General features: G+C 45.1%; 1 protein-coding gene across 3 annotated transcripts; it reads left to right on the top strand.

The window, feature by feature from the left end:
• Positions 1 to 23,739, top strand: NQO2 (N-ribosyldihydronicotinamide:quinone reductase 2). Of its 3 annotated transcripts, none has more exons than XM_047734976.1 (7): positions 4 to 185; positions 4,732 to 4,877; positions 6,684 to 6,848; positions 18,253 to 18,383; positions 20,748 to 20,861; positions 21,754 to 21,855; positions 23,488 to 23,739. In XM_047734976.1, exons 2-7 carry the CDS (start codon positions 4,871 to 4,873, stop codon positions 23,662 to 23,664), a joined length of 696 nt encoding a protein of 231 aa, XP_047590932.1. In that variant the 5' UTR covers positions 4 to 185; positions 4,732 to 4,870; the 3' UTR covers positions 23,665 to 23,739. The 3 variants fall into 3 exon arrangements, with proteins under 3 accessions (XP_047590935.1, XP_047590932.1, XP_047590934.1); XM_047734978.1 differs by lacking the exon at positions 4 to 185 and adding an exon at positions 362 to 383; XM_047734979.1 differs by lacking the exon at positions 21,754 to 21,855 and having other exon boundaries at positions 1 to 185.
• The last annotated feature ends 992 nt before the right edge of the window (positions 23,740 to 24,731 follow it).

The following is a 24,731-nucleotide window of genomic DNA, read 5'->3' as shown; positions in this document are numbered from 1 at the left end:
CTGAGGACCCGCCGGGCAGCGCCAGTGCACGCGGCTTGGCGGCGCAAAGCGCAGCCGCAGTAGGTCGCCCAGCGGACGTCTTAGAGTGCGGGGCTGGAAGGTAGCTCGGACGCCGGGGGCTTCGCTCCTGAGGGCGGAGGTCTGAGACCTGCAGCTGCTTCTCCGGGTCCTGCGCTGCCCTCAAGGTGAGGGCCTTCCCTCGCCAGGGTGCGGGGCGTTGGCGCGGGGTGAGGATTGGGGGGCACTTTCCGGGACGCTGCGGTGCGCGCCGCGGGCCATTCACCCTTGGACCCTGGCACTTTTCTTACCTCTTACCGTGTGCTAGGTCCGGTTGTGAGTGTTTAGCAGAATCGTCTCCTCTAATCGGCCCTCTGCCCTAGGAGGTACGTGGTGTGATTACCCTCGTGTTAACAATGAAACAGGCAGCCCAGGGTCCGTGTGGACAGGGCGTGCCATCATTTAGGCCCGCGGAGCACCGGCCAGGGCTACGCTGGCCGCAGGGAGCCGCCTCTGTTTGGCCCCTGGATGTCTGTAGCAGATCCTGGAAAAATAGTCTTCAGCCTTTTGTCTTCCTGAGAATATTAGCTAAAGGAATGAAAAGAAATATGTATTAAAGGAGACATCGGCTAGCAGTGCTGTTTATAGTTGGGAGGGGAGACAAATAACTTGGGTGCCCAGTAAGAGAAATGCTCACATTTGGGCATGCATACATGTTTTTAAAAACTCTTAACCTTAAAAATAAAAGTGACAGTTATTTTACCAACCAAAAAAAAAAAAAAAGGTTTATTTGGGAACTGTGGAGATTTGCCGTCTGGAACAAGCAAGCTCAGGTAAAGCCACAGGCAAGTGCCTGGAAGGAACAGGAGCAATGCTGGGAGAGGGGAGTTGGGGAAGGCTGTTAGAACCAGAAAGTCCAAGAGGAAACCTTTCTACTTCTTGCTGGGACACTTAGGTAGTATCTCTCTGCAAAGTGCATCTGTCTCTTCTGCTTGGATCTGCGGTTGACCAAGCGGTAACGTGCAAGGGCTGCTCCTGCTGGCCCCCAACTCCACTCTAAATGACCCTTCCTTTTATTAATTTTCACAGAAATCAAATGAAAATATTATAAAATAGTTTCTGGGTACTCTGCGAATTAAGATGAAATAATATGCATAAAAATATCAGAGCCCATTTGGTATGGTATATATAGTTTAATAACCTGTTGACCAAACAAACAAACAAAAACAGTTATTTTACTAGCAAAATGAGTGTATTCAGGAATTGCAGAGGAATTCCAATGTGGGACCTGCAGGCTATGGCAAACCATAGGTCAGTCTGGAGAACAAAGAAGAGGAACAGAGGAACATTACTCTATAGAGAAAAAGGAGGAATTTTGGAAGAACTGCTTTAAACAAAGGTCTGTTGAGCCTCTTGGAGGAAGGAAAGAGTTCAGAGTGGTGATCCTTTCTGGTGGGCTGAGTTGTGGCAGTTTCTTACTAACTGGACTGTTGCTGGGCAAGGAGAAAAAAAAATCTTTCTTCCTCCCGCTGGGGCTATAAAATGAACGTCTTCCTGTTCAGGAATGTAAGGTTTGCTGTGAGGGGAAGTATATGGGTGAGAGGTCCCCCTATGGGGTGTCCTGACTCCACTTCAAATGATATTTCCCTTTATTAACTTTCACACACCGCATGGTTCCTTTTTCTTTTTGAGCTGGGTAAGTGCCTTCTTCCTAACAAAGGAAACTGCCTCTGTGCAGGAGGGTGTTAAGCAAGGTGAGTGGGGAGAGCAGTGAAGAGCACTGGACAGCTAGTAAGGAGCCTGGCTTGGAGTCTCTTCTCTGATTTTGGACAAGTCGTTCACTTCCTGGGTCTGTGTCTTACCCTCTATAAATAGAAGAATGGACGAGATGGGGAGTCATGAACTCAAATGCCTCAGGCGGCCAGGCAATATGGATGTAAATATGGAAACTGGGCCAAGCAAAACAGCAGTGAATGGTGAGGCCTGGGGATGCAGAAGAATGCATGCATTGTCATGGACATTAAAATTAAAGCATTTTATCCAAACCCAAGTAGAATCTTAGGATAAGGTGTTCCCAAAGCCGGCTGTGACACTGATAACCTTTTAAAAGTAATCAGATCCGGGCTCCTGGGTGGCTCAGTGGGTTGAGCCTCTGCCTTCTGCTCAGGTCATGATCTCAGGATCCTGGGATCGAGTCCTGCATCGGGCTCTCTGCTCAGCGGGGAGCCTGCTTCCCTGTCTGTCTCTGCCTGCCTCTCTGCCGACTTGTGATCTCTCTGTCTCTATCAAATAAATAAAATCTTAAAAAAAAAAAAAAGTAATCAGATCCTACCATTCTCCTGCTTAAGATGCTCCAGTGGCTCTCTGTTAGTCTGAGTAAGATCCTTTCCCCAGCCTACAGACCCCACCTCACCTCTCTGACCACATCTCCCACCATCCAACTTTTTTTTTTTTTTTAAAGGTGCAGGCCAGTCAGGCTTTCTTGAACACTCCAGGCCAGTTCTTACCTCAGGCCTCTTTCTTGCCATTCCCTCTGCCTAAACCTCTGATATTTGCATGACTGGGTCCCTAACATCATTCACATCCTTATTCCCAGAGATACTTTCCTAGAGCTCCTATCTAAAATAGCAAATGTACCCCATGCCATTTTAGTCACAAAAGGACTTTGTTTTCTTATCACTATCGCTGTTACTTAGCATTATTATTAGTACTTACCACTATCTTGAATATTATGGTTGCCTTCTTTGCCTGCTGGTTTTGTCTGCCCAGCTTCCCCCTCCTCCAGCTGAGAGTATAAAGTTCCATTCTTGCCTGTCTTGTTCACTGCTGTGGCCTCCCCAACCGGGCACAGTACTTGGCCAGAGTCCTCCTATCAGTCGGTGACCCAGCTGAACGAATGCATAGATTGGAATTGTATTCCATTCACTGCTGTTGATGGACAGTCAACTCCAGGCGGCTTAACCACGATTCCACATTTGCTTTCCCATATGAAGAAGTCTGAAGGTTGCAATTCATAACCGTCTCACAGCCCCAAGGAAGCATCAGGAATCCAGGTTCCTTTCATATCTCTGCGCTGCCGTCCTTGGTCCAGAGCATCTACCCCCATGACAACAAATTAATGACAGAGCCCTAGCTGTCATTCCACAGTGCGGCTCAGAGGAAGGCCAGCGTCAGGGGCTGAAATGGTGCCCCCACAATCCTCGCCCCTCCTGGGTCAGCCCTTTTAAGGATATGTCCTTGGAGCCACATGTAATGGCTTCTCCTTCATTTCTTTGGCCACCCCTGAGTGGAAGACTGGAAAATGGAGGGACTAGCTGGACACACTGAAACCTGAATAAATTCAGGGACTGTTGGTGAAAAACAGGAGGGGATGTTGGGTAGCCAAAGACACAGATTCCCAACTGTTGAGTCAGTAGTCAACTTGAGCAAAATGGGCAGGATTTTAAACTCACCTTTGAGGTATGATGGTGTTGGCGTTCCCACCCTCTGTCTGACCAGAGCTCTTTGCTCCCGCTCCAGTTAAGCATCCTGCCTGCCCTCAACTCAGTTCCGGCCACTGTTATTCAAATCTCTTTTTCTTTCTGTCCCTGGGACACCCAACCTGGGCCAGAGCCCATTCCCCTGCAGCCCACCCTCACTTCTTGGCAGCATTCTGCATACCTCAGCCCTTGACCCACGGCTCCCGGACAGCCGGAGGCGTGGAGGGCCCAGGAAGAGGCTAATTGAGGCCTTGCTCCAGATTCCAGTCGTGACCATGGATAAGCCTGTTTTCTGTCTCTCTGTTCTTGTTACCCGATAAAGATGCACTGATATGTTCAAATTGTCATTTGATGGGGCGCCTGGGTGGCTCAGTGGGTTAAGCCTCTGCCTTTAGCTCAGGTCATGATGCCAGGGTCGTGGGATCAAGCCCCACATTGGGCTCCCTGCTCCATGGGGAGTCTGCTTCTCCCTCTCCCTGCTGCTCTGCCCGCTTGTATTCTCTCTCTTTGTATCAAATAAATAAATAAAATCTTCTTAAAAAATTGTCATTTGATACAACATGCATCCCACAGCATCTCCACACTGACCCTGAACCACAGGCTCTGTGTGGGCTGTTTCTTCTGGCAGAGGGAGCAGGTTTGTTGGAGGGGTCTTGTCTTTCCCAGAATGAAGCTGATTATTTAAGAGCTGGCTAGCCTGGAGTAAGGATTCAGGCTTCTCTTGTGCCTTTGAGGCCTTCTCGGGAGAACTAATATTTTTTCAGAACTAATATTTTTCCTCCACTTATTACATGCAGGCCACCATATGTATGTCTTGTCTGTCTTGCTCTTCTCAGCCTTGCTGGGACTTTGCAGACCACAGTAGACACGGTAACTGAATTTCTGACCAACACCCCTGACCTTTGTCTGTTCCGCTGTGTTGATTACTGGTGGGTGGGGACATGGAAATGTGGGAGAGGGAGGAAGGACACAGAAACATGTCTCCTGCTTCTTATCATATCTCATTTTCTAGGACCTCTTTGTTTTGACTACCTTCATGGAAGGTTCCGAGTCCTCAAAAAAAAAAAAAAAAAAAGTCTTGGTTTTGGCACCCTGCATGATATGTCCTCTGAGGCTGGAATCTTCAAGTGGTTCCTTGCCTCTCTTGAGAAATCTTTTCTCAGACCCATCCACATGTCCTTCCTGAGGCCTGCCGTTGGTACACTGACCTCACCACATCTGTCCCCTTCCCTCACGTGTTTGTGTTCTCTTCCAGATTGTTGGTGTTGCTGAGCAGAGCGACCGACCACAGCTGAACGCCTGCAGCTTGCCCTCTGAATCCTTCCATGCCCAGGATTAACAGCAGACACTCCCTTTGGTAGTAGTCAGAGTGGAAGAATTCATCATCTTAGAACATGGCAGGTGACTGTAACCTATGGGGGAGATAAGCTTTTAAAAAAAAATTTTTAATTAGAAATTAAATATGTTATAAAAACCCAAACAACACTGAAATGTTTTGTTTTTAACATGAATCACTATTTGGAATTATCTTGTTTTGTATTTTCTTGTTCTATTGTGCATTTCAAACCCCACCAGACTATAAGTTCCTCAAAAATGAGAGCCATGCTTATCTTGTTTTTGCTCTGCCTCTAGTCTCTGGAATGATACCCAGGCTATGGTAGTGCTCATAAATACTTATACTGAGTGAATGAACCTCAGGAGTAACCGTGGTTTAAAATTCAGCATGACTCAATTTTTATTCTTGTCTCTGCTCACACACACACATGCACACACACACACACACACACACACACACACACCATTCTGTAGCTTATTGTTCCTCTCAACAATATGGCATAAAAATTCTTAATTTCAAGAATTAAGTGGCTCAGTTGGTTAAGCATCTGCCTTCGGCTCAGGTCATGATCCCTGGGTCCTGGGATCGAGCCCCATATTGGGCTCCCTGCTCAGCGGAAAGCCTGCTTCTCTCTCTCCCTCTGCCTGCTGCTCCCCCTAATTGTGCTTTCTCTTTCTCTGTCAAAAATTCTTCATTTCAGAATGTAAGGACCCACCTTACTTGACACAGTCTGGTGTAGACTCGGGCTTCTGACCCTGAGCACTACTGACATCCTGGGCCAGTGACCCTTTGGTGTGGTGTGTCCTGTCCATTGTAGGATGTCTAGCAGCTCTCCCGGTATCTATCCACCAGATGCCAGCTGCACTTTCCCTAGCGGTGACAACTCAGAGTGTCTCCAGACATTGTGAGCTGTCCCCCTGGGAGGGGATACCGCCCCCACCTGAGAACCACTGATGTGGATGTTTCATTTGTATCCATTGGTAGAGTTCCTATGTCACCAGTGAGTCTGAGAAGTTAAAATAAAAATGTTAACCATTAACCTAAGCCCTTGAATCCAACCTTTATACCCAGTTGAGTGCCTGAAACTGCTTCAAACTAACATTGGTATTTCCTCCTTAGGGGCCTAAAACGAAAAATGTAAATCAAGAGTTCAAACATTTTAGTCTTTGACATTACCGAGGGCAAATTTAAGCAAATGACCAAAGCCGCCTCCCAGAATAAATCAGTACATGACCTCCCAGAATCTTCTGAACGAGGGAGATGTTGCTTCAGAGGCTGTTGGTGTTAATGACACAGGCAGGACCTGTAAAGCTGAGACTCTTCATAGAGCCTTTACATCAGCCTTGTCACTCAAAGCGGGCTCTGTCTAGACCCTGCCTCCCTCTGGGGTTAGGGATCTGATTTTCCCTGCCTGGTTTACTCGTCCCATTTCTGTGGGCCTGAAGGAGAAGGAGACAGAGCTGTCCGTAGTCGATGCCTGCCAAAGTAGGGTTAGCTGGAGAAATTTGTCATGGTAGCTTTCACTTTTGGTGTTTGTCAACAGGGCGGAAACCTCTGATAGAAGATAATTGCTATAGCTCGGGCCTTTCAAGAAATTCATGATGTTATTTTTGAGGAATTCTAATTTGACCCATTTTATATCTGTGCATTAGTAAACTCAGGCAACCACGAGCTATGTTATAACTGGACTCTTAAAACTGTTCATGACGTTAAAACTGTTACCTGTGACAAAGGTTGGTATTTCCTAACTTGAACCTGTGGTCCATGTATGTTGGACCAACACAAAAACTATGTTTTGTTATCTTAGTCTTCTTGGAATTTTGACCAAGAGGAATTGTTCTTCAGGAGAAATAATTTCTTTTCCGATACAGGCAAGAAAGTGCTCATTGTCTATGCCCACCAAGAACCCAAGTCTTTAAATGGGTCCTTGAAGAAAGTGGCAGTAGAGGAACTCAGCAAGCAGGGCTGCACCGTCACCGTCTCCGATCTGTACGCCATGGACTTCGAGCCGCGGGCCACCAGGAAGGATGTCATCGGTGAGTCATGGGCTGAATTGTTGTTTGAATTTTGGGGTGAGATTTTATTTATTTATTTATTTATTTATTTGAGAGAGAGACAGAGCACAAGTGGGGTGAAGCGCAGAGAGAAGAGCAGACTCCCTGCTGAGCAGGGAGCCCGATGCGGGGCTCAATCCCAATGACCTGAGCTGAAGGCAGACGCTTAACCGACTGAGCCACCCTGGCACCCCTGTTTCTTTTAACTTTGTTTTTTCTAATTTTTTAATGGAAAAAATATTTTGACAAAACTAACCACTGCACACGGTACCCAGTTCTCAAGTCGGGAGAGTCTACATGGCAGATCTTTTTTCCATCCCTGTCCCACCAGGGCGTTCACTCGTCTCTGTGTCCCTCCAGAGTTATCTGTGCTATGGAACGCAATTACAGGGATAGTCTCCATTTTCTCTCCACTTTGTTTCAAAACGTAGCATATTTACAGGTGTTGCACATTGCATGTGTTTTCACTGCCCAGAGTATTCACTGTGTGGAGGTGTCGTAGTTCGAGTTAGCCCTACTGCCCGGGCATTTTCAGATCATTCCTGATCTTTTCCTGTTACACACAGAGCTATAAGGAAGAATCATGGCCATGTGTGTTTTTCTGCATATCCAGGTGTATCTAGAGGTAGAATTGCTGGTCAGAGGGAAGGTGCAGTCTTGATTTTCGTAGATAATATCAGATGGTAAATGGACCAGTTTACAGTCACACCAACATGTTTGCAAGTGCTCATTTCCTCTGCATGACCGATTTTGATAAATTCCAGTCTGTCAGATAAAGAATGGCCACCCAGTATAGTTCTGATGTGCCTTTCTCTCATTGTAAGTAAGCTTTACTGCCTGTGTTTATGTAAGAAGCATTTTCTCTTTTTCGCAGCTGCATTGAGACATAGTTGACAAAAGTTATATATATTTAAGGGATACAGCATGAGGGGGTTTTGGGGGTTTTTTCCTGGTATTTTTAAAATTTTTAGTTTCAGAGGTAGCATTTAGTGATTCATCACTTGCATCTAACGCCCCGTGCTCATTACACCAAGTGCCCTCCTTCATGCCCATCACCCAGTTACCCCATCCCCCTACCCACCTCCCCTTCAGCAACCCTCAGTTTGTTTCCTGTAGTTGAGAGTCTCTTGTGGTTTGTCTCCCTCTCTATTTTCATCTTGCTTAATTTTTCCTTCCCTTCCCCTGTGTTTATCTGTTTTGTCTCTTAAATTCCACATATGAGGGAAATCATATGGTATTTGTCTTTCTCTGACTGACTTATTTCCCTTAGCATAATATTCTCTAGTTCCATTCATTATGTTGCAAATGGCAAGACTTCTTTTTGATGGCTGAGTGGTATTCCATTGTATATACAGACCCCATCTTCTTTATCCAATCCTCTGTCGATGGACATCTCAGCTCTTTCCATAGTTTGGCTATTGTGGACATTGCTGCTGTATACATTGGGGTGCAGGTGCCCCTCCAAATCACTGTGTTTGTATCCTCTGGAAAAATATCTAGTAGTGCAGTTGCTGAGTCTTAGGGTAGCTCTATTTTTAACTTTTTGAAAAACCTGTATACTGTTTTCCAAAAGTGGCTGCACCAGCTTGCATTACCATCAACAGTGTAAGAGGGTTCCCTTTCACCGCATCCTCTCCAGCACTTGTCGTTTGCTGTCTTGTTGATTTTAGCCATTCTGACTGGTACGAAGTGGTCTCTCATCGTGGTTTTGATTTGTATTTCCCTGATGCCAAGGGATGTGGAGCATTTTTTTCATGTGTCTGTTGGCCATTTGTATGTCTTCTGTGGAAGAATGTCTGGTCATGTCTTCTGCCCATTTCTTGACTGGATGTTTTTTGTTTTTTTTTTAACAAAATGATGTTTTGCATGCATTTTCTAAAATACTCTTTTTGAAAAGTGAGATACTTTTAGCTTTATATTAGTATTTTATAATTATAAATGTTTATATTATATTAACAAAATTTAAATATTTTATATTCCTTACTCATTTTTCTCTTCTGTCTCTTATTGGTTTTAAAGAGCTCTTTATATATTAAAAAATTAGTTTCTTATGTGGGATATGAATTGTAAACAGACAATTTTTACTTAATATGTGCTTTGTTTTGACTTTGCTTATGTTGGTTTTTTTCTTCCATGTAGGATTTTATTTACCTAGTTAGCTTTTTTTTTTTTTTGAGCTTTAATTTTTATTTTTTCAGCATAACAGTATTCATTATTTTTGCACCACACCCAGTGCTCCATGCAATCTGTGCCCTCCACAATACCCACCACCTGGTGCCCCCAACCTCCCACCCCCCACCCCTTCAAAATTCCCAGATCGTTTTTCAGAGTCCATAGTCTCTCATGGTTCACCTCCCCTTCCAATTTCCCTCAACTCCCCTCTCCACTCCATCTCCCCTTGTCCTCCATGCTATTTGTTATGCTCCACAAATAAGTGAAACCATATGATAATTGACTCTCTCTGCTTGACTTATTTCACTCAGCATAATCTCTTCCAGTCCCGTCCATGTTGCTACAAAACTTGGGTATCATCCTATCTTTCTTTTTTTTTTTTTTTTTTTTTTTTACAGCTTTATAAACATATATTTTTATCCCCAGGGGTACAGGTCTGCGAATCGCCAGGTTTACACACTTCACAACACTCACCATAGCAGATACCCTCCCCAATATCCATAACCCCACCCCCTACTCCCAACCCCCTCCCCCCATCAACCCTCAGTTTGTTTTGTGAGATTAAGAGTCACTTAATGGTTTGTCTCCCTCCCAATCCCATCTGTTTCATGTTACTCTTCTCCTACCCCCTCAACCCCCCATGTTGCATCTCCTCTCCCTCATATCAGGGAGATCATATGATAGTTGTCTTTCTCTGATTGACTTATTTCGCTAAGCATGATACCTCTTAGTTCATCCACGTCGTCGCAAATCGCCAGAATTTCATTTCTTTTGATGGCTGCATAGTATTCCTTGTGTATATATACCACATCTTCTTTATCCATTCTCGTCTGTAGATGGACATCTCGGTTCTTTCCATAGTTTGGCTATGTAGACATTGCTGCTATAACATTCGGGTGCATGTGCCCCTTCGGATCACTATGTTGTATCTTTAGGGTAAATACCCAGCAGTGCATTGCAGGGTCATAGGGTAGTTCTATTTTCAAAATTTTGAGGAACCTCCATGCTGTTTTCCAGAGTGGTTGCACCAGCTTGCATTCCCACCAACAGTGTAGGAGGGTTCCCCTTTCTCCGTCATCCGCCAGCATCTGTCATTTCCTGACTTGTTAATTTTAGCCATTCTGACTGGTGTGAGGTGATATCTCATGGTGGTTTTGATTTGTATTTCCTGATGCCGAGTGATATGGAGCACTTTTTCATGTGTCTGTTGGCCATCTGGATGTCTTCTTCTGCAGAAATGTCTGTTCATGTCCTCTGCCCAGTTCTTGATTGGATTATTTGTTCTTTGGGTGTTGAGTTTGCTAAGTTCTTTATAGATTTTGGACACTAGCCCTTTATCTGATATGTCATTTGCAAATATTGTTCACTGTTTCCTTTGCTGTGCAGAAGCTTTTGATCTTGATAAAATCCCAATAGTTCATTTTTGCCCTTGCTTCCCTTGCCTTTGGTGATGTTCCTAGGAAGATGGTTGCTGCGGCTGACGTCGAAGAGGTTGCTGCCTGTGTTCTCCTCGAGGATTTTGATGGATTCCTTTCTCACATTGAGATCCTCATCCATTTGAGTCTATTTTCGTGTGTGGTGTAAGGAAATGATCCAATTTCATTTTTCTGCATGGTGGCTGTCCAATTTTCCCAACACCATTTATTGACGAGGCTGTCTTTTTTCCATTGGACATTCTTTCCTGCTTTGTCGAAGATGAGTGACCATAGAGTTGAGGGTCCATTTCTGGGCTCTCTATTCTGTTCCATTGATCTATGTGTCTGTTTTTGTGCCAGTACCATGCTGTCTTGATGATGACAGCTTTGTATAGAGCTTGAAGTCCGGATTGTGATGCCACCAACTTTGGCTTTCTTTTTCAATATCCCTTGGCTATTCAGGTCTTTTCTGGTTCCATATAAATTTTAGGATTATTTGTTCCATTTCTTTGAAAAAATGGATGTACTTTGATAGGAATTGCATTAATGTGTAGATTGCTTTAGGTAGCATAGACATTTTCACAATATTTATTCTTCCAATCCAGGAGCATGGAACATTTTTCCATTTCTTTGTGTCTTCCTCAATTTCTTTCATGAGTACTTTATAGTTTTCTGAGTATAGATTCTTAGTCTCTTTGGTTAGGTTTATTCCTAGGTATCTTATAGTTTTGGGTGCAATTGTAAATGGGATGGACTCCTTAATTTCTCTTTCTTCTGTCTTGTTGTTGGTGTAGAGAAATGCAACTGATTTCTGTGCATTGATTTTATATCCTGACACTTGACTGAATTCCTGTACAAGTTCTAGCAGTTTTGGAGTGGAGTCTTTTGGGTTTTCCACATAGAGTATCATATCATCTGTGAAGAGTGATAGTTTGACTTCTTCTTTGCCGATTTGGATGCCTTTAATTTCCTTTTGTTGTCTGATTGCTGAGGCTAGGACTTCTAGTACTATGTTGAATAGCAGTGGTGATAACGGATATCCCTGCCGTGTTCTTGACATTAGGGGAAAAGCTTTCAGTTTTTTCTCCATTGAGAATGATATTTGCGGTGGGTTTGTCATAGATGGCTTTGATAATATTGAGGTATGTGCCGTCTATCCCTACACTTGAAGAGTTTTGATCAGGAAGGGATGCTGTACTTTGTCAAATGCTTTTTCAGCATCTATGGAGAGTATCATATGGTTCTTGTTCTTTCTTTTATTAATGTGTTGTATCACATTGATTGATTTGCGGATGTTGAACCAGCCTTGCAGCCCTGGAATAAATCCCACTTGGTCGTGGTGAATAATCCTTTTAATGTACTGTTGAATCCTATTGGCTAGTATTTTGGCGAGAATTTTTGCATCTGTGTTCATCAAGGATATTGGTCTGTAGTTCTCTTTTTTGTTGGGATCCTTGTCTGGTTTTGGGATCAAGGTGATGCTGGCCTCATAAAATGAGTTTGGAAGTTTTCCTTCTATTGCTATTTTTTGGAACAGTTTCAGGAGAATAGGAATTAGTTCTTCTTTAAATGTTTGGTAGAATTCCCCTGGGAAGCCGTCTGGCCCTGGGCTTTTGTTTGTTTGGAGATTTTTGATGACTGTTTCAATCTCCTTACTGGTTATGGGTCTGTTCAGGCTTTCTATTTCTTCCTGGTTCAGTTGTGGTAGTTTATATGTCTCTAGGAATGCATCCATTTCTTCCAGATTGTCAAATTTGTTGGCGTAGAGTTGCTCATAGTATGTTCTTATAATTGTCTGTATTTCTTTGGTGTTCGTTGTGATCTCTCCTCTTTCATTCATGATTTTATTTATTTGTGTCCTTTCTCTTTTCTTTTTGATAAGTCTGGCCAGGGGTTTATCAATCTTATTAATTCTTTCAAAGAACCAGCTCCTAGTTTCGTTGATTTGTTCTATTGTTTTTTTGGTTTCTATTTCATTGATTTCTCCTCTGATCTTTATGATTTCTCTTCTCCTGCTGGGTTTAGGGTTTCTTTCTTGTTCTTTCTCCAGCTCCTTTAGGTGTAGGGTTAGGTTGTGTACCTGAGACCTTTCTTGTTTCTTGAGAAAGGCTTGTACCGCTATATATTTTCCTCTCAGGACTGCCTTTGTTGTGTCCCACAGATTCTGAACCGTTCTGTTTTCATTATCATTTGTTTCCATAAATTTTTTCAATTCTTCTTTAATTTCCTGGTTGACCCATTCATTCTTTAGAAGGATGCTGTTTAGTCTCCATGTATTTGGGTTCTTTCCAAATTTCCTCTTGCGATTGAGTTCTAGCTTCAGAGCATTGTGGTCTGAAAATATGCAGGGAATGATCCCAATCTTTTGATACCGGTTGAGACTTGATTTAGGACCAAGAATGTGATCTATTCTGGAGAATGTTCCATGTGCACTAGAGAAGAATGTGTATTCTGTTGCTTTGTGATGAAATGTTCTGAATATATCTGTGATGTCCATCTGGTCCAGTGTGTCATTTAAGGCCTTGATTTCCTTGTTGATCTTTTGCTTGGATGATCTGTCCATTTCAGTGAGGGGAGTGTTAAAATCCCCTACTATTATTGTATTCTTGTCGATGTGTTTCTTTGATTTTGTTATTAATTGGTTTATATAGTTGGCTGCTCCCACGTTAGGGGCATAGATATTTAAAATTGTTAGATCTTCTTGTTGGACAGTTCCTTTGAGTATGATATAGTGTCCTTCCTCATCTCTTATTATAGTCTTTGGCTGAAAATCTAATTGATCTGATATAAGGATTGCCACTCCTGCTTTCTTCTGATGTCCATTAGCATGGTAAATTCTTTTCCACCCCCTCACTTTAAACCTGGAGGTGTCTTCGGGTTTAAGATGAGTTTCTTGTAGGCAACATATAGATGGGTTTTGTTTTTTTATCCATTCTGATACCCTGTGTCTTTTGATTGGGGCATTTAGCCCATTAACATTCAGGGTAAGTATTGAGAGATATGAATTTAGTGCCATTGTATTGCCTGTAAGGTGACTGTTATTGTATATTGTCTCTGTTTCTTTCTGATCTACTACTTTGAGGGTCTCTCTTTGCTTAGAGGACCCCTTTCAATATTTCCTGTAGAGCTGGTTTGGTATTTGCAAATTCTTTCAGTTTTTATTTGTCCTGGAAGCTTTTAATCTCTCCTTCTATTTTCAATGATAGCCTAGCTGGATATAGTATTCTTGGCTGCATGTTTTTCTCATTTAGTACTCTGAATATATCATGCCAGCTCTTTCTGGCCTGCCAGGTCTCTGTGGATAAGTCTGCTGCCAATCTAATATTTTTACCATCATACGTTACAGACTTCTTTTCCCGGGCTGCTTTCAGAATCTTTTCTTTGTCACTAAGACTTGTAAATTTTACTATTAGGTGACGGGGTGTGGACCTATTCTTATTGATTTTGAGGGGGGTTCTCTGAACCTCCTGGATTTTGATGCTTGTTCCCTTTGCCATATTGGGGAAATTCTCTCCAATAATTCTCTCCAATATACCTTCTGCTCCCCTCTCTGTTTCCTCTTCTTCTGGAATCCCAATTATTCTAATGTTGTTTCGTCTTATGGTGTCACTTATCTCTCGAATTCTCCCCTCGTGGTCCAGTAGCTGTTTGTCCCTCTTTTGCTCAGCTTTCTTTATTCTCTGTCATTTGGTCTTCTATATCGCTAATTCTTCCTTCTGCCTCATTTATCCTAGCAGTGAGAGCCTCCATTTTTGATTGCACCTCATTAATAGCTTTTTTTATTTCAACTTGGTTAGATTTTAGTTCTTTTATTTCTCCAGAAAGGGCTTTTATATCTCCTGAGAGGGTTGCTTTAATATCTTCCATGCCTTTTTCAAGCCCGGCTAGAACCTTGAGAATCATCATTCTGAACTCTATATCTGACATATTACCAATGTCTGTATTGATTAGGTCCCTAGCCTTTGGTACTGCCTCTTGTTCTTTTTTTTGTTGTGAATTTTTCCGCCTTGTCATTTTGTCCAGATAAGAGTTTATGAAGGAGCAAGTAAAATACTAAAAGGGTGGCAACAACCCAGGAAAATATGCTTTAGCCAAATCAGAAGAGATCCCGAATTGTGAGGGGGGAGAAAGGGGATAAAAAGGGGTTCAGAAAGAAAGAAAAAAAAAAAAAGAAAGAAACTATTAAAAAAAAGAAAGCCGATAAAGAAAAAATATAAAAAGAGGAAAAGAATATATATATTAGATAAACTATTTAAAAAACGTTAAAAAAAGAAAACGGTAAAAGTTAAAAAAAATTCAGCAGAAGAAGAGAAAAAGAAAAAAAAATTGAAAAAGAAAAAAAAAATTAAATTAACTGCAAGGCTAAAAAATCATGGGGAGAAAGCCATGAGTTCCGTGCTTTGCTTTCTTCTCCTCTGGAATTCCGCCGCTCTCCTTGGTAGGTGAACTTGGTCCTGGCTGGGTTTCCCATTGATCTTCTGGGGGAGGGGCCTATTGTAGTGATTCTCAAGCGTCTTTGCCCCAGGCGGAGTTGCACCGCCCTTACCCGGGGCCGCGCTGAGTAATCCGCTGGGGTTCGCTTTCGGGAGCTTTTGTTCCCTGAGCGCTTTCCGTAGAGTTCCGGAGGACGGGAATGAAGATGGCGGCCTCCCGGTCTCCGGCCCGGAGGAGCCGAGAGCCCGGGGCCCCACTCCTCAGTGCGCCCTCAGAGAACAGCGCCCAATGACTCCCGCCACCCTGGCCTCCGGCCACGCTCCGAGCTGACCGAGCCTGCGACCGGTTCAAGGCATCCCCGAGCTGAGAGTCACTCCTCGGCTCTGTCTCTGCAGCCGGCTTCCCCGTTCTAATACCGGTAAGCTCTGCGACACTCAGACACCCCCGATCCTTCTGCGACCCTGCGGGACCTGAGTCCGCGCTGACCCCGCCTGGGCTTCCAGTTAAGCCTCTGGAGCGATGTCCCTCAGCGGAACAGACTTTTAAAAGTCCTGATTTTGCTCCGTTGCTCCGCCGCTCGCCGGGAGCCGGCCCCTCCCCCCGCGGTCTATCTTCCCGTCGCTTTGGATTCACTTCTCCGCCAGTCCTACCTTGCAGAAGTGGTTGATTTTCTGTTTCTGGAATTGCTGTTCTTCTTCTCTTCAATCTCCCATTGGATTTGTAGGTGTTTGCAATCTTTAGATAAGCTATTTAGCTGATCTCCCGCTACCCGAAGTAGTCTCAGCCTGCTACTTCTCCGCCATCTTCCCTAGTTAGCTTTTGATCAGTCTTTTTCTTCCATGACTTCTAGATTTTGTGTCACGCTTATATAAATTCTAAGATTTTTTTTAATTTTATAGTCTTGTCTAGTGTTTGACATATTTTACTTTAAAAAAATATTTTATCTACTTAAAATTTATTTAGGTATGGGTCCAATATTTTTTCTAAGAACACACTTGTTGTCTCATAATCATTTATTGCATGATCCAGCCCCTAAATTAAAATGCCACCTTCACTGTGATTTTACTTCTCATGTACCTTTGATTCTGTTCTACACTTTGTATTCTGTTGGGTTTTGTTTTTGTTTTTTTTTCCTGTCTGTTCATAGATTTAGTACAGCATGGCTTTAATTATTTTGGAAAGTGATACAGTATCTGATAGAATTAGGTGGCCATGTTTGCCTTATTTTCTATTTTTCTAGCTAGTTTACTTTACTTTTCTATAAAATCTTTTGAATTAACTTTCCAGATTCAGAAAGTAACCTGATGTTATCTTTATTGAGATTCCATTAAACTTACAGATGAACTTCCATTATACTGATCCTACCCAGGAGAAGGTATGACTTTTCATTTGCTCCCATCTTCCTGAACAACCCTGCAGCTCTTCATACAGATCTTGCATAATACTTGAGTTGGTTTTCGTTTCTCTACGTGAAGTTGGATAATCTCTGTGTGCCTGTTTGTGTGCCTGCGAGTGTGTGTGTACCCAGCCACGACTAATTTTCTTACTGTTTGTAGTAGATTTTTAGCTCATTCTCTGGGGCTTTCCGGATATACCATCAGATCATCTGCAAATAATGATAATTTCACCTCAGCATTTCCAGTATTCAATACCTTTAATTTCTTTCTGTTTATAATTGTGTTAGTGATAATCTCAAGGTTTAATATTTAATATTGATGGTAATAGCTGACATCCTATATCTTCTTGTCTTTCTTCCGTTTTAATAAATCAGTCATTCATTTTCACTTAAGGAACAACAGAGCAGGGACTGGGAAAACCGACTCTTTTTTTTTTTTAAGACTCTTATGTTTTTAAGTGGATAAAGTAACACAAGCTTATTTTTAAAAATATTTTAAAATATACTGAATAAGGTGAACATATAGGGTAAGAAGTACAGCTCCTTTTCATCTATACTCCATAGTCCGACCCTGTCCATGGAGACAAATCAGTTTAACTTTTTGGTGTAGATCATTGTGGATCTTACTTTAAATATCAACAAGGGTACATATCCATGTAAATTATAGTTTCAAAACTTTATGGATACAGATGTAAATGGTGCCACGTCATGGGACTTGCTTTTTATTCACTTAGATCTTGGGAAGTCTTAAGTTTTAAATGATTACATAGCACTCCATGGGATGTAATATAACTTACTCACCAGTTCCCCTGCTGATTTATATCTAAGTTGTTCCCACCTTTTATTTCAAGCTCTGCGCCAGTCTTTGTTTTATGGCTCTGGGTTTTCTGCCTTGCTTAGGAAGGCCTCCCCATACCCACACTTACAAAAATATTCTTACTTTCCAATGATACTTAGATACCTTTACTTTGATATTTACTTTTGAAATTTACCTGGAATATATTTGGCCTACGTACCTCTTTTCATCTTTGTTCACCATCATCAGAACCACCCCAGGCCTGCTGTAGGTTCCACACATGGTGACTGGCCAAAACCCTACCTAGAACCTGCCTGAGGAACACGACCTCTTGCCTGTAGCAGTTACCCTCTGGGTTCTCCTGTCAGTACAGAACCTCATACTCAGGAAACACTCAGTAGGTGTTTTTTGGATGAAAATCAAATACATGTAGATTAAAAGAGGAAGCAAGGAACGTTGACCTATTTCTAAAGTATGAGTCTATCTAAAGAGCTTGGATTCAGTCTTCCTTCCAGTTCCTCTCCACATGGCTGAGGGTGTGTCTGCTCCTTTCCAGACCCCATGTGGTGGAGTGGTTCACACCTGGCCTGGTCGTCCCACCTCTGCTGCCACCAAAACCTCTGTGGTATGAAACTAGTCACTCAGCCTCTCTAAAGTCTCAGTTTCCTCTTTGGTAGACTGGGACTTACACTTCCCAGTTATTAAAAAAACGGAAAGGGCAATGTGTGTGGAGCACAGCACCTGATAGGTAGGGGGTCCTCGGTGAATGGTAAGCTGGGATTGATGAATCCTTTTTGTTGACAAGGTCCCAGTTAAAAGCATAGATCAAAATAACTTCTTTTTTATTTTGGTTGCCGTGGGCAGTGCTGTAAGTTCTACCGTAGCCCCCTCCTCCCACCCCCCACTGCTGCTGCCTAACTGTGCCTCCCCCACCTGGCTCGCTCTTGCATCCCTGCGGCTACACTGAGCTTGTGCACACCCACTTCAGAGCATTCATGTATTTCCCGCCTACGCCACAGGGCTCCCCACAGGGCCCAGCACCTGGTGGGGTCTCAGTGAATGTCCGGCCACTTGCTTTAGGGAGTCCAGGTAATGGGGATGCCAGTGGGATTGGCCAGGACGGGCTGTGGGTGCGCATATGAGAGTGAGAACATTTGGCCTTTTCTTCTCCAGGTGCCCTTTCTAATCCTGAGTTTTTCAACTATGGGGTGGAAGCATATGAAGCCTTTAAGAGGAGGTGTCTGGCCAGTGACATAACTGACGAACAGAAAAAGGTTCAGGAAGCTGATCTAGTGATATTTCAGGTTTGTTTTGTCTCCAATTATTATAACAAATTAGATTCATTCCATATACACGCTCTTTCCAAATATTGAGTCGCACACTTCTAAGAAATGGTATTAATGTTGTTAGCACATTTGCACACTTACTTATGTCAAATTAGGTAAGAAGATCCGTGTAGCCAATATTCATTCAAGATCCTGACTCCCAAGTAAGTAGTAAGGAATCCCCTGTAGCCCAGCGCTCTGAGAAGCATCTGCACCATGCGGGGGACTTGCCTTCATTCCCTTCTGCTCCCCACCCCACATAGGCAAGGTAATTTGGTCCAAATGCAACTCCTGCCCTAAATATCTCAATTATTAAGAGAAAAGTCATCTTTTGTTTTCTTCCTGTCACTGGTTTCCTCACCAGCCCACCTGTGCACTCATTAACAAATTGCCCCAGGCTAGGACTCCCTGCAGAGAGAACTGGGCGGGGATCCTGCTTCTTTGGTTTCTAACTCATCCCTGCCACACACACCCCCCCTTCCCCAGCTAGACAGGCATGTGTACCCACAGGGGGAACGGTGAGCCTGGCAGCAAAGTAAGCGTGCTTTGGGGGAGCTGTTGGGTTAACAGAAATCCAAGTCAGCTAAAAAAAAGGAATTTATTTTCAGGGCCCTGATCCCTTGGGTCTCGTGGAAGCCAAGGACAGGCTAGCTGGGCTTCAGGGACCCTTCTGCCCTCTCCCTCTGATTCTCCTCTGCTGCTCCCCACATGCGGGCTCTGTCCTCTTGCTGCACACCACACCATGGACTGGGGGCTCTAGGTCCGGAATCTCCAAGATGGATCTGATGGGTCCCAGTTGTCTCTGTTACCAACACAGAGGAAAGGCGGGGAGTGGGTGAGAGAACAAGACCCCCACGTGCCGGGGAGGGGTGAGGATGCGACCAGTTTCCAAGTGAAACAAATGTCCAGAAGGCAAAGTTCACAGACCCTTGGTAAAATAACCCGACCCGCACGGGAGAAGGGAATGCTTCAGCCCTCCTCTTCTGACCCACCCAGGCTGGCTGCGTCTAGACGCCCTCTCCTGGCCCCTTCCCTTTCTTTCCCAGGCAACCTGGAGCGGCTAAGCTGATCAGAGTGCGAATTGTGCTTCCATCCCAGTTCTGCGAGGCTGGATCACGGTGCCACCGAGCGTGCTTGCCCAATGCTTTGTCATCCACAGGATAGTAGCCACACCTGGACCCAGCAGTCTGGGCCCATGGTCCAAGCAGAACCGTACTGAGCTCTCTGAGTCTTCTTTCCTGTCCCCTGGGTCAGGTGACCACGAGGAGCCCGTCTCTCCTTTATCCCCGCTCCTGCACTCTTGGATAGCTAAAGCAAGCCAAGGCCTCTCCTTTCTGTACTCATCTTTCTTTTTCACTACTCCATCTCACAGCTCCTTTCCCTCTGCCTTTCCTCTTTTCCTGATGCGTTGCCCAGAGGGCCTGCATTGTAAGTGTCCTGTTTTTCATTCAACATTAATAAGAACTTCATTCCTCACTACTACTTAGTAGTGATCACTACTCCCCATCACTCACTGAGCATTTACTCTGTTCTAAGCACTGTTTCGTGTCATGGAATCCTCCCCATGATGCTGTGGCCTAGTAACGTGTACTAGCCTTGTTGCCCGATGAGGAAAAGGAGGCACAGGGAGGCAAAGTAACTTGTCAGCATCACACAGCAGTGGGCCATGGAGTTTAAATTTCAATGCCAAGTCCTGTATTAGATTTATAGCAAAAGCACATGAAACACGGGTTTCCCTCTGCCTTTGGTAACAGATCATTATCTGCTCATCTCCTGTCATTGATGATGATTCTGGATATAGTGTAGAGGTTCTGTGGAGACCAGGATGGACTTCAGGTTGATCTTATTGCTGGTGTGTAGAATCTGAGGTTATAAGGCTTTCGTTTGTGTCAAAATCCAGAGCTTCTCAGAACTTAACTCAGTCTGACTTCCAGAGGGCAGCAACTGGAAAGGGCCAGATTCTTTTCCATACCTTTCTCTGGTGCTCCTTGATTGGATCAGTCACAGGGACTGCTGCCACTGAGCTAGCGTCCAGAACTTCCTAGCACCACCCCATCTGCTCAAGGACCAGCCAATGGGGCTGTCCTGGTCGGGGGACACAGAGCCACCTGTAACAGCAACCAGGACCATGGTCAGCTCTGCCCCCCTGCCCACCATCACCCTGTCCATGCTGCATGCCCCCAAGCGAAGGGGAAGAAAGTCTCCCGGTCATGCTGCCCTCTGTTTATACTCGCCGGCCCAGCCCCCTGGGAAGAGAAAGACAGTGGGATTCCTTCCAGATCAGCAAACCTGCCACGTCGGGCAGCCTGCAGCATCCATTTCTCCCTGGTGTTGTGTCCACAGTTCCCGCTGTACTGGTTCGGCATGCCGGCTATCCTGAAGGGCTGGATGGACAGGGTCCTATGCCAGGGCTTTGCCTTTGACATCCCAGGATTCTACGACGACGGTTTTCTCAAGGTACGTGCCCCAGGATGCGGATCTCTGCGTACTGGTGGGGGTCGTCTCCTCAAGTCCTGTTTCTAGTTTGCTTTTTTACCAACAAACACTGATTGAGCCCCAGCTGTGTGCAAAGCCCTGTGTGCTGTACTTGGGCAAGGAAAGCGTCATTTCTGAGGTCATGGGGCTTTGTCTAGTGAGGGATATAGATGCATCTGCCGCAAACTGCACGGCAGGGCCAAGGAAGGCCCAGAGTTGGTGTCATGGGAGGGCTGCAGTGGGCCCCCAGTATGAGCTCTGGCTTGGGAGAGGGCGTCTGCGCTGGGATGCAGAGTCAAGCCGGGGCCTCACATCTCTTCACCTCACAGCTTCACGTTCCTCCTTGAAAAACAGGATAATATGACGCGTGTGGCAGGGAGAGCATTGCATGGAACCCAGTGCGTGCACAATGCAGTAGCGGTGATTTTGTTACTAAGTTCACTCCTTACTGAAATAAATAATATCTTAATTCTGAAAGCCTCAGAAAATAAGGGCATGTAAGGAAGCCATAGAGCCACGAGGTCCACCGTGGATGGTGAAGTAATGCTGCCATTTCATGAGTGGTCCTGGCCAGGGGCTGTGCTGCCTCATTGGCCCTTACAGCAGCCCAGGCGATCAGCATCTGGGCCTCGCCTGTCCACACCCGGCATCACACCCTGCTGTCTGCCAGAAGTCGGGGTGCAGCAGAGCCCCGTGTTCACTCGGTCTGGTCCCTCCCCTGTCCCCAGCGGCTGTGGTTGCTGCCTGTAGCTGGGTGTGTTCGATGAGAATGTTATCATTTGTCCATTCCTGGAGGAACTGACCTCAGACTGTCCCTCCTGGTCCTTCTGCACCTTGCTGCCGGAGTCACATGGATTCGTTTTCTCCTCCGCAGAATAAATTGGCCCTCCTCTCATTAACCACGGGGAGCACAGCTGAGATGTACACGAAAACCGGAGTCAGTGGAGATTTCCGATACTTCCTGTGGCCCCTCCAGGTACCCGCTGCACCCCTCACCCCCTCCTCTTCCCCTGCAGCCCACCCCCCCAGGAGTCAGAGATGTGATGGAAGCCTGGAATCCAGACCGTTTTGACTCCACCTGAATACAAGAAGTTAAAACATTTTGCCCTTTCAAATGCATTACTTAGCACTGAAAAAGTGGGCCAATAGGGAAACACATATTTATTATAATGACAGCCTTTGACTTTGTTGGGTGGAAGCTAAGCTGAACTTGGTTAGCTGCTATCAGTCCCGTGAGTGTGTGCGGAGCACCGGGGCACCGTCTACACCGACGGGCGGTGCTTTGTGAAGGCGGCAACCCACTCAGACCCTGGCAAGAGGCGCCCCAGGGCCAGCAGCCCAGACAGCCTTCCACCTCCCACAGGTGATGGTCCATGGAGCTGGGGTCGTGCCCCATCCCCAGAGCCCACACCCCTCCCCGGGTTCCCTGGACTCTGGGCCTGCTCTCAGGTGGATACCCAGCTGCCTTTGTGCACCCCTGCACTCTCTGTGAAGGGGACAGCAGGGGACAGTGCATATGCAGGCAAGCTGGGGTGTCCCCAAGGGAGGCACCCCTTGCTGAAGGACTGAGCTGGGGGTCGGGGCAGAGGGAGCAGGCTCTGGGTCAGGCGGCCACATCCTGGCTCCGAGCTCCCAGGAAACCCAGAAGCCTAGAGGCAAACCATTCTTCCAGGATGTTATAAAGGGACTTTTGTCCAGCAGTAGGAGATCACATATTCAACAGCTTGTGAGCTTTCTTTAAAGATACGGACAGTGACCTGTGGGCTTCTTGCCCCCTGACTTACCCCTGGTAGGGCAAGCCTGGGTTTTAAGGCAAGGAGTGCAGAGAGGGGAGAGTGATATTTTCTAGTAAGAGCTGTCTTTGAAAAGATAGTGATTCATTTTGTGATGCTCTGTGGGAGACAGTGATAACTTACAGGCCTGAACTTCCTCCTCCACAGGTCAACTCGTCTCTTAGGGGTCCATGAGCCAAGCTTAAATTCTTCTGGTTTTTAAAAAATCTTTATATATTCTTTTCATTTTTCAAAAATACATATTAAGAAAAAAGAGTGAGAGTATAAAATATAAAAATAGTCCTCTTAATCCCCCCTAAAAATAATTACTTTCAATAATTTGATGTATTTCCTTATGGCCCATATGTATTTTTACATGTGTATTTTTTATTAGCATTATTATGTTTATGTTTTTACATAAATGGTATACCACAAACACTGCTTCAGATTTCTCATTATGTTTCCTTGACACATCTTGAACAGCCATACGTGGATATACACCATAGCTAGAATAATGTCACATAATCCACTGTATGAATGTACCATAATTTGCCTAATCGATCAAAACCATAAGGTTTACTGTCTGAGTCAGAAGCGAAGATTACAGATGAATCTCAATTAGGATCGGAAGTTTCCGGCTGCCCGGAGTTCTTCACCTCACTTGCCCACATCGTAAGGGCATAGGGCAGTTCGGTTGTCTTCGGTTACCTAGTAGCGGTGAAGTTGTTCTTCTTTAAAGGCTTATTTCAGGTCCTTTCCCCCCTTTCGTCGTTTACCTGGATGACGCGGAAGGGATGCCGCTTCTGATCAGCTCTCTGCTTTCCTTGTGGCCGCAGCACGGGGCTTTGCACTTCTGTGGATTTAAAGTCCTCGCCCCGCAGATCAGTTTTGCTCCCGAGATTGCCTCAGAAGAAGAGAGGAAGGCCATGGTGGCATCCTGGGCCCAGCGGCTGAAAACCATCTGGGAGGAAGAGCCCATCGACTGCACGCCTCCTTGGTACTTCGGGCAGTGACGCTTCACGCCACATCCCCGTCTGCCCGCGCGAGCAGAGAAGATGCTCCCGTAATAAAACGAAGTTTTGACAGAGTGAGCTGGCGATCTTTCCTGTCGGGCAGGACCGGGTGTCCTACAGCTGGCTACCCTGAATTCTCTTCCAGCTGAGCCCATTATTCATCTGGGCTCGCTTTTCTCTTCTGAGGTCTTTCCATCTCCCTGTGACCCACCTTCGCGGGTATTCCTGTTTTCAAACAGTTCTCCTGTCATGGCGGTTTTTTTCTTTTTCTTTATTTCATAACTCAACTTGGCAATTTCTGGTTTTTCATAGAAAGGTTGAATCTTTGATAGCTAGTGTTTCAGTGCTATGTGTGGACTTTTTTCTTCCATCTCTCACTCTCTTTTTTTTTTTTTCGTACACGCATGCCTGGTGGCTTTGAAGTTTTCAGTGAACAGCTGTTTAACACGTATGTAGTGTCATTGCATGGGGGTTACCGTGAAAGTCTACCAGCATCGCTCAGATGGCATCCTCTCCCTGCGCATGTGTTCACTTGACATTACTGGTAATTACTCTGATTAGAGGCTCCTGTAGCATCAGGGATCTCCCTAAAAGCAGGTTTAAAGGGTTAAATCTCCTCATCATCATCACTTCCAAGGATAGAGCCACGGCCTGTGCACAGAGGCCATCCTTCCTTAAGGTCCCCAGGGCCACCCACCATCCCCTCGTCAGACTGGCCACCCAGCTTGTCCCCAGACTCTCCTTGTCATACTCCTGGCTGATATCCTCATCCTTGAGTAGCCTGTCCCCTGCTTTGCCTCCCTCTTTCTCAGCATCTCCAGACCCTTTTCCATCTGCCTTCTCTTCCTCCTGTTTTCCGTCTGGTGAATCATCATGCTTCTCTGTGTGCGGTTCCTTCCTCCTCATCTGCATCCCCACAGCCTCCCCCCAAGCCCCAGACACTCCCTTAGAGCTGCCATCATCCCCAGATGCTCAGCTTTCAGGACAGTTCCTTCCTAACTTTTTTTCAACACCGTTTTCTTCTAGTTATTTTTTTTGGAGCCCTCTTCAAACTCCTTTTCAGAACA

This window comes from Lutra lutra, chromosome 6 (assembly GCF_902655055.1).
Source record: "Lutra lutra chromosome 6, mLutLut1.2, whole genome shotgun sequence".
NCBI classification, from domain to species: Eukaryota; Metazoa; Chordata; class Mammalia; order Carnivora; family Mustelidae; genus Lutra; species Lutra lutra.
This window is presented reverse-complemented; position numbering and strand designations above follow the sequence as displayed.

Excerpts from the sequence above, each read along its gene's own strand:
- NQO2 (XM_047734976.1), top strand. Across the intron at positions 6,849-18,252 it reads CACCAGGAAGGATGTCATCG|GTGCCCTTTCTAATCCTGAG; the intron begins GTGAGTCATGGG and ends TTTCTTCTCCAG. Across the intron at positions 18,384-20,747 it reads CTGATCTAGTGATATTTCAG|TTCCCGCTGTACTGGTTCGG; the intron begins GTTTGTTTTGTC and ends TTGTGTCCACAG.